At 40.8% G+C, this 10,000-nt stretch overlaps 1 protein-coding gene across 1 annotated transcript in view; it reads left to right on the top strand.

Annotated features, from left to right (window-relative positions):
* The window catches only part of cpne4a (copine IVa), a 51,790-nt gene that overhangs the window by 36,293 nt on the left and 5,497 nt on the right, over window positions 1-10,000 (top strand). The window contains exons 9-13 of the mRNA XM_062537646.1: window positions 1,475-1,561; window positions 2,255-2,314; window positions 3,183-3,316; window positions 6,327-6,381; window positions 6,706-6,757. Of these exons, the coding sequence (XP_062393630.1) occupies window positions 1,475-1,561; window positions 2,255-2,314; window positions 3,183-3,316; window positions 6,327-6,381; window positions 6,706-6,757 (388 nt within the window). The remainder of the gene's footprint in view (window positions 1-1,474; window positions 1,562-2,254; window positions 2,315-3,182; window positions 3,317-6,326; window positions 6,382-6,705; window positions 6,758-10,000) is intronic.

The following is a 10,000-nucleotide window of genomic DNA, read 5'->3' as shown; positions in this document are numbered from 1 at the left end:
TTATCATAGCCCCTAAATCTCAACCTCTAATGAAACGCCATTATATCTGGACAGCGACAGTATGTTGAAAATGGCCACAGCTGTCATCATTCAATGCCTGTTCCTCTGGGACTCCGTGAACATTCCGATGAATCACATCACTTCACTCTGATTCGGAATGTCCTCCTTTCATTCTACCCATCCGATGCTCACCAGCACACACAGAGAGTCTCTGTGTCACGGTGTGTGTGTGTGTGTGTGTGTGTGTGTGTGTGTGTGCGCGCGCAGATGTCCCGTCGGAGGCTCTGCCAGGACCGGTGAATGAAATGACAAGCAGACAATTTTCATTTCACACCGCAGGTCTAGCCATTGTGTTTCCGAATGCGCTCTCTCTCTCATCTGAAAGACTCCTCAGCTGGCATCGAACTTAATTAAAAGACCAGGCCGATAAAGACCGCAAACAAGTGTGCGCAGGGTTCAAAGTTGGTGACGAACTAATTGCGGTCAATTAGTCTAATTGAACAGGATTTAACCAGGCCGACATTTATATGTTGAATGAAAATCTGTAGAACAAAATCGATGAAAATCAGAGGTGCTGTGAAAGCAAGTGGAGCAGCCTATACTGTACATAAACCAGATGCCATTATGTGTTTGGCCGAAATGTTTCCAGCACAGCACTGTGAATGGCGAGCAGATGCCTTCTTATTACCACGGCGACTATAATGGCACAGGGAGTAATTGGGTTACATAAAAAGGATACTTCGTGGGCTCGCTGTGCAAGAGTTAGAGGCAATGGGGTCATTAAAACATGGCGCCCCAACCTTAATCGGTTCTTTCATGGCTTTTATGACCACAAGCTTTTCTGGCCGGCTAACACGATCTTGGGTTAATGTTAATGTTTCGGAATGTCAGCTGACAGCTATTTTGAAAAGTAATGAATGATAAAGTCATCTAGGAAGCCATGTTAAACAGGCCTTACATCTGCTGAGCTGTGTGAGGAAGACCAAGAAGTCTTTGCCTGGGTGCTTTTTAAATACAAAATGATTGCTTTTAAGATTAAATACTTTTTTCAGAATTGCATATTTCCTCCTAATTTGTTATACATGGAGAGCTGCACAGCCATTAAATGGTTAATGTGTTGTTTCTTCTGTTGAAGGTAACAAAAGACCTGGAGGCTCTATCTCAATTGAGCAGGCAATCGCAGCCAAGTTTTGCTAATTATTTTTTAACAAGCACCAGGGCACCCTAATCAGTTTGCATTGTCACAGAGGGTATTGTTGTTCTGTGTTCCTTTGTTTAGCGACGAGCCTGGTACCTTAGTGCTGTCTTTCCACTGAAGCAGAGGCTCTAACACAGCCAGCTATCAAAAGGAAGTCATTACACCATTTAACATGCCAGTGCAGTCTCATGAAAGCTCTTCTCTCTCTCTCTCTCTCTCTCTCTCTCTCTCTCTCTCTCTCTCTCTCTCTCTCTCTCTCTCTCTCCTCTGTGATAGGTGCAATGGGAATGTATTAATCCAAAATATAAAGTAAAAAAGAAGAACTACAAGAACTCTGGGATTGTCATTTGCAATCAGTGCAAGGTAATGTACAGTGCATGCCAGGTAAATGTCCACCCACTACCAAAAGATGAAGAAATGACTCTTGTCTTTGTTTCATATGTTAGTTCCGACGTACAGTATACGCTTCAGGAGTACATTTCATACCAAATTCCAGCTGATAGTTGACTTTCCTCTCAATCTGACACATGTTGCTGACATTTTGTGCATATTACATGCAGTAATGTATTTTATGTATTTTGCTGTGGTTATAGAAGGAATGAATAATACAGTACCCTGTGTCTTTTAAACCAAACAGTGAAGTAAATGCTAGCTTCCCATCAAAATGTGGTTGCTGTTGGATATGGCTTTGCACCAATTATGCCAAACTTTCAGAGTGATTATTAAAACACTAGTGGGGCTTGTGCAGAACACTGTATACTGTACACACTGTATATACAGTCCCAGCTGAATGCTGCTCACTGATGCGGTGTGTATTAGTCCATGTGTGGTAAAAAAAAGTACTGTAGATCAGGAGACAGGTGCAGCTGCTGTTCTTTCATTTAGCTGGCAAGGGGAGCGCATGGCATCTTGATGGCCAATTAATGCCTGAATAACATTAACATTCCTCTGCTTCAAGGATAGGAGTCTTTTAATAGCATTCTACTGACGTACGCTGTACATAATGGCGTTTGTGCAGTTATTGTAAGTTTCAAAGAAATAACTTTATATTTCCAGATTATAAAGATGCATTCTTTCCTGGATTACATTATGGGAGGTTGCCAGATCCAGTTTACAGTGAGTATGAGAACTGCTATTGAAATGAGGATAATATTTGAACTCCTGTCTTTATTCGTAATCAGGTATTGGAGTGATGGAATTAATGGTCAAAGAAATTAGACACAGTATTAGAGAGACACTCGGAGAAACTTTAAGATCTGTCTTACTGTATATTTGCCGTAACCTTTAAAACCTTGCACAATTGAACAATGTCCACAACAAATCTAACTATGAATTGTGCATTAATATATTGTTTTGTGCCGTCAATATTCACGATAACAAAATCTAAGTATTTCGCTTCTGGCAACAGTGTTTTTGTTGCAAATAAAATCAACTGCAGCGTGCTCAGGTGATGTGATAGACGAGGTACTATTGCTCATCTGTCCATCATCGTACAAAACCTGCCCAGATAATTTGATTGGTTTTAAGTCCAGATCTCAAATGATGTGGGTGGGACTACGTTCGGGCTTGGCTTTCCAGGCCATCTCATTGGACCTCCTCACTGGCCTCTTGGGACGCCATGTTCTGGGAGCATGCACTCCTTGCTCACAAGCTAATTCCCACGGCAACAGATCTAGCTTCTGACCCAGTATAGACACAGTCAGTGTGAGAGATTCATGCAAGGCCAATGGTACATTTTAATGTTTGATAAATCATTGGTGTGAAGTACCACTGAGCTTTTCAATGTGAACTTGAAAAGTAAAGATGGAAACGGGCAACCCTAAGACATTGCATTCCACTCTCTCACTTCATGTTGTTCTGTATTTGAATAGCTTTAGATTTCATGGCTTCAAACCAGTGGTTTAGTAGCCATACATTGGTCTTGAGATCTATTAGGTGTATAACTGTCTCCAAGCTCCTCTTTGATTGCCACCCATCTCCCCAGGTTGCGATTGATTTCACTGCGTCTAATGGGGACCCCAAGAACAGCTGCTCGCTCCACTACATTCATCCATACCAGCCTAACGAGTATCTCAAAGCCCTGGTAGCCGTGGGGGAGATTTGCCAGGACTATGACAGGTGAGAAGCCAGATCTCTCACTCTCTAAATCCCCCCTCTCTCTCTCTCTCTCTCTCTCTCTCTGTCTCCCTCTCTCTCTCTCTCTCTCTCTCTCTCTCTCTCGTAAACAAATGAATGTGGGCAGGTGTCTCCAATGAAAAGAAATACACTTAGACAGGTGAATTACAGTAAGGTTACTGTGATCATAGATATGACTGTGACTTTGACAAGTGTTACAATACAATGCCTTTTAAGGCATGGTTTTCAACTGGTGTTGTGCGATGCCATTGGAATGACATAACTAAGAGTGCAACACTAAATTGAACAAATCTAAATGTACTTCTTTGGATTAGCTGTAGATGGACATAGTTAACTTTCCTTTTGGCAAGTTATTTGAACGTTCTTGAAGGATGTAGTAAGTAAGTCCTGTGCTGTCTTCATCCTGATGAAACCCCTGTGAAATAACATCATTATTGGATTTCTGGGTAAGACACTTCAAACACTTTCACTCTGAAATCATACATGAACTCTGTATAAGATAGTTGGAGAAATGAAAGCTTCAAATATGCATACAAATATGCATAATGGCAACAGACAGTATAGCCTCATCTGTGGATATTAGCTTGTTCGTCTGTCTGTCTCAATGTATCTGTAATTTACTCTAGATGCTTTTTACGTGTTTCTACTGTATATGCTTTGTTCCTTAAAATCTGCAAGGTAGATGTATCTTTTGAGACTAAAAATCAAGTATTTGGGATGACTTGTGTAAAATAACAACATTGGAGTATGCTATTGCATTGAAGCTTTGTCATCCACAAGCAAATACACCAAAATGATTAATTCCATCTTGTGTGCTTTTGTATCCCAAGAGAGTTAGATAGATTTGCCCTAATGGTCTCCTTATGGAGAAATTGTGGCATTTGATATACTCTTCTTCACAGCAGTGCATTAAGATCAATAAATGCTTGCTTTATCCAGAAGATTAATCTCACAATCATGAAATTCTCCTGCAGCTCCTCCTGAAAGCGTGGTATTGATTCTATAGAAGCGTGGGGCCATTAACATTGATTGAAGATAGTCAAGTGATTTCCATTGCTTCCAGGTTACAGTATCTAAAAAGTCATTCAGAGTTTTTTTTTCTTTTCTGTTACACTTAAACTCTGGATATTGACTGCTGAAACGGGGAACTGCATGGGTAAAGATGCACTCTGGTTGCCCAACATAATCAAATATCTATGAACAGCCAGTAACCTTAAGATAATGAGTTGTGGTTCAGTGCAATATTGAAATTATGGCAAATTAAAAGAGCTTTAATGTCAGTCTCTTGTGTTGTGTGATGTTGAATAACTTTGAAAAATGGGCTTTGTTGGGCGAAGCTACTTTGAAAACATAGTTTTGGAATTACTTCACTGAAAGAAGTTGAACTACAGCAAAGTTATCCTTAGCAACAACTTCAAACTGCTTTATTTTAAAAAAAACAATTCAATTTGACAATGTGCATGTGATATGAAATTATGACAAAATTAGTGACACAATACAAACAGTCACACACCAGCAAATAAACCGCTCAACTGAGTTTATACGTGACTACTTGTTTGAGTAAGTAATACATACGCCAAACAAATGAACAACCCCAACTAGTCATGCAGAAATTGAAAGGAATGATTTCATGTTGCACATTGAATTGCCTCTTTGCATAAATTGTACTGTGGTCCATCAATCAAAAACCTGGCTTCCAAAAATTAAGAGCTGGGGCATTGCACTAAGCAGGATCAGTGAGTCAGATAACTTGAACCAGAAAACAGCACATTCTCTGATAATTTGAACATTAAATAAATGGCAATAATCAATTTTCCACACCAAGGACAAGGTGTAGAGGAATGCATTGCCTCAGCAAGTCAGCATACCGTCACAGAGGTCAGGATGTCAGAGCAGATCAGAGAGCAGTCAGAGGTCTAATAACACTGAAATTGTGTTAGGAGTCCCCTACTGTCTCCAAAAGCCTATTCCCATTCTGTCACTATTTCCACTCTGGCTCGAGAGTAGTCTCTCTAGCTTTGCCATTCACTGTGAGAAACAGTGAGAAAACGTTGCTTTGTCTGCAGAGACTTCTGTGATGCTGTGGGCATATACTGTAGGTGTCTGAGACTGTTTTAAGTAGGACACAGAGAGAGGGAGGGACCCATATGAAAAAGAAATAGAACAAAACTTATGCAGCAATGTGTTTTATGTACAAAACTTGTATGATTTACTCTTGAAAGTGGCCCCTTTCTCGTTTTCCTCATACAATGTCATACACAGATTTACTAAGTATCTTATAATGGTTTCACTGTCATATAAAAATCTATCAGGATTCAGATAAAACATTGTAAAATTGTGTATGATTTGTCTATTTCTTTTCCATATGGGTTGGAAGCTTGTCCTATATAAGACCATTATAAGATCCTTAGTAAATCTGTGTAACCTGAAACATAAAACTTTGTAAACTGTAAGGGCTATATATTGTATGACATGTATGAAACAAACGAGAAAGGGGCCACTTTCAAGAGTAAATCATACAAGTTTTGTATACAGTATAAACACATTGCTGGCAGTATAAGATTTTTCCATTTCTTTTTCATATGGGGAGAGAGAGAGAGAGAGAGAGCTCTGAAGTTGAATGTCTCATGCTTTGTGGAGTCATTCTGTGGCTCAGAAAGTGCTATTCATGGGTTTCATCAGGTCTCTTTCCACAGGTAAGGTGTATAACATCAAGCACCTAGATTATGAATGTAGACTGCATGGTGATTGATTAACCCACCTGTGGAAAAGGACCCAAAATGAAACCCATGAATACCCAGTGTAGAGGAATAGGCGGAAATAGCACATCCTTTAGGAACTAGCAGCAGCCATTTTGTTGATACACCACGATTACAAATGAGCCTGAAAACTCCTACAAATTGCTGGTGAGGAACATTTAATTCCTTGAGGTGAAGTGGGGGCAGTTAGTAGCTCTGTGCTGACCCGAGTTTGTTATTTATTCTCTTTCCAGCGACAAAATGTTTCCCGCATTTGGCTTTGGTGCTCAGATACCTCCAGACTTCAAGGTAATTTCTGGCGACGGTCCCAGCCGAACTGTGTGCTCAGTGACAGTTAAGGTCGGTCGGCTGAGCAAATGGTAATTCACAAAGTCTCAGGTGATGTAAACAAACTGTATTGTCTCACTTACTGAGGAAATGGATTTGTACTCCATCAGGTTGGATACATTGCACCAAGTGCTAATCATTTACAGCTCTTTGCAGGTTCATAGGCATTGGACTGGGTGTTATGAGGGGGTGGCGGGGGGCGGGGGGGGGAGGGGTATTATTGTTTGACAGATTTGCCCTTGGTGTAATGAAATAGGCTCTCTCATCAGGTCTTATCTCTTTTAGGTCTCCCATGATTTTGCTGTGAATTTTAATGAGGACAACCCAGAATGCGCAGGTATGACTTTCTCCTTTATCTTGCAAACAACCATATGGTTGATGTGCTACATTTAAATCTGTTGCTCTTCACACAAATGATCCTGAAGGCACATCTCCCCCAATATCTAGGAACATACATGATTTGGGTGGGCGATATAGACCACTTTTGGGGTCTGGTTTGCTGGCTGTATGTTACGATAAGGACAGAATAAGTTGTAATGCCTGGAGGAGCTTCTCAGGATGAATATGAATAACTCTGCCAACTACTGTAGCTTGCACGCTCAATACCTTGGACCACCATCTCCTTTAGTAGTTTAGTAGTTTAGTAGTTTATTTATTTATTCATACATAGTCAAAAGATACAATTTGGTTCGCTTTGTGTTCAGTAATGTTCATTTGCTATGTAGGAATGGGTCCCCCATTATAAGCTATTTAAAGCTTTTGAGCAGGGGGCCCAAAGTTCATGAAGAAAGGTGAAACATTTCCAATATGTAATGTGGTGCTGTGTAAAAATTTAAGCATGACGAAGAAAGTATGACTGAGAAAGAAAACACACCACATGTACTGTATACAATTAACTAATACTTTACTAATCCTTTATAGGAAATGACTGTGTTACAGCTGCCACACATCATCACATCACTGTCATACTGAAATACACAGGTGTTTGTGTGTTTCAGTTGTGAGACTTGTAGACCTGTAGTTTTATATGCTCATTCTTTGTTTTAATATTGGAATCAGTGCAGCTTTTGAGATACTCTGGAAATGGAATTGAAGTCAGTGGGTTAATGCACTGATTGTACATAGCTGACTGACAGATTGATCAGAGACAAAAGAAAATAATATTGTGAATAGAGAGAAAGAATGTTACACAGAAAAGATGATGATGAGAATGACTTGTCCGCTACAGTCATCATGGACATGAAAGACTATGTTAATCAAAATTCAATTAGAGACACAAGTCTCCTATCTCCTTTCAGCTACAACCTCCCTCAAAATTGCCATGGAACTTTAAAACTATACACTCTTAAAATGACTGTGTTGTCCCGATCTGGACACAGCGTTGTGTTATTTACAGTGGAAGGTATGTTATTGTCAAGACATATTGTGTAGTAAATAAAAAAAAAGAAACAGCATAAACCAAAGATCCTTGATTGCTAACCACCCTCTCTGACACAAACTGTGTTGTCCCTATCTGGACACAGAGATGTGTTAAAAACAACACAAGTTGTGTTGTTTGCAGGAGTGTAGATTGCAGAGCTCCTCTCTGTGCTATTACTGTGCCTGTGACTTGAATACATATTGGGTGAAATAATATATATTGCTGACAGCGGGCCATACTTTCGTAGCCCCCCCACTCCATCACTGTCACCCCCGCCTGTCTGTCTGTCTAAAGAGCGCATTGATATCTGCCTCACCTCTCACTTCTATTGATGTCACTCGATTTGCCGGCGCTATTTTTGGGCCTGCCCTCGATCCACGCCAGCAGCACACACCCCAGAGTGGCGCCCTGCACGGGGCAGAGAGCCTCCAGGTTCTGGAGCCACACACACACACACACACACACACACACACACACACACACACACACACACACACACACACACACACACATATATATACACACACACACACACACACACACACACACACACACACACACACACAGACACACACACACACACACACACACACACACACACACACACACACGCACGTACAGTCTGCCTCCGCTCGCATCACACACCCGGCCAGAAATAGCTGGTAGCCTCCCGTCTCTACGGTCTAAATGTCTGCCAATCTTTTCCAGGCAGGAGGTATGCCTTTCCTTTCCCTTATGGATTGGGTATGCCAGGCGGAGCCGCTGGCCAAGCAGAAGCTGTGGATGAATGAAAAAGGCCTCCTCACTGTTCAAACAGCGCTTAGTTTAGTTAGTGGGCTTTGTATTTGGGTTGCTTAGTTTTACTCACAGAAGCGTTTTTTTTTTCTTCCATGGGAACTGATACCAACTGATACACTTCAGAGACTCTAGTGTGAGTACTAGGAGTCAGCCTCAGGTGACGGTGGGAGGAATTCCGATGATGACACTGCAATAAGGTCTCAACCACAAATCATATTAGCTGAGTTTCACAGTTCAGAATGATGGTACCTTTCAGCACTCCTATGAAATGACGCAGTAGTTCTCACCTGTGTTGTTGTTCAGCTGGTTAATCTAGTTATCATTGTAGTGGCCATCTATACAGTAGGATGCTCGACCTTCCCTTTTCAGGAGTCTGGGATACCCATATCTGGGAAAATATGATGTGAAAATATTTGGTACCACTTTATTTGAAGGGGTCTACATAATGTAACCGTCATAAGAATGACATGACACATGTCATGCATATTAATGACACATTACTGATGTTTATGACTGTTGTCATAATGTGTCATTCGGTTTGGAGTGTTTTTGACAGTTTAGTTTTGTTTTTTGACATTCCAAAAACGACACATTATGACAACAGTCATAAACATTATTACTATAGTGTGTCATTAATGTGCATGGTGTGCGTCATGTCATACTTATGATGGTTACATGTCACCCTTATGTAGACCCCTTCAAATAAAGTGTTACCAAATATTTGTCTTACATAATATGTCGGATGCTTTGCTGGGGACTTTGAAAAAGGAGATTTGGAAATTTTCTGAAAGGGAACTCTTGTAGAGGCTAGCGCTAGAGGAAGCTAGGGAAGTCAAAGGGAACACAGGTTAAGGCAGAGAAGCAACGGCTACAGAGAACAAGCAACGTTATGTCACAGGAAATCCGTATTCCATATTGAGTTCGGTGCCAACACAGCGTATAAAAACCAGGGCCTTGGGCTGTTCCTCTCCAGCAGGTGATGATCATTAATAACAGTCTGTAATTATCTGTAGCCATATGCAGGCGTTCGCGTCTCATTCCCAGATGACGTCTGCTGCTGAATATATGAATATACGCTGTGTTTACTCAGAGCCCACCAACACCAATCTGGACCTTCCTGGTGGGCGCAAGATAAGCATGGGATTGCTCAAATGTAATATATTGCTCAGCTAAATTCTATCAGGTTGGAGCACTTTATAACTTTTCCAATCCCATGCAATGCAATGCAATACAATCACAAAACGAAAACACACACACACACACACACAAATAGAGTATACATACCATACTATTATACACAAGCCGTCTCTCACTTTCTACAACCAGGAAAGAGGAGTCAGTGAAAACAATTGATTTATCTGA

This window comes from Sardina pilchardus, chromosome 6, assembly GCF_963854185.1.
Source record: "Sardina pilchardus chromosome 6, fSarPil1.1, whole genome shotgun sequence".
Lineage (NCBI taxonomy): Eukaryota > Metazoa > Chordata > Actinopteri > Clupeiformes > Clupeidae > Sardina > Sardina pilchardus.
The sequence above is the reverse complement of the archived record's forward strand: the minus strand, read 5'-3'. Positions and strand labels throughout refer to the sequence as shown.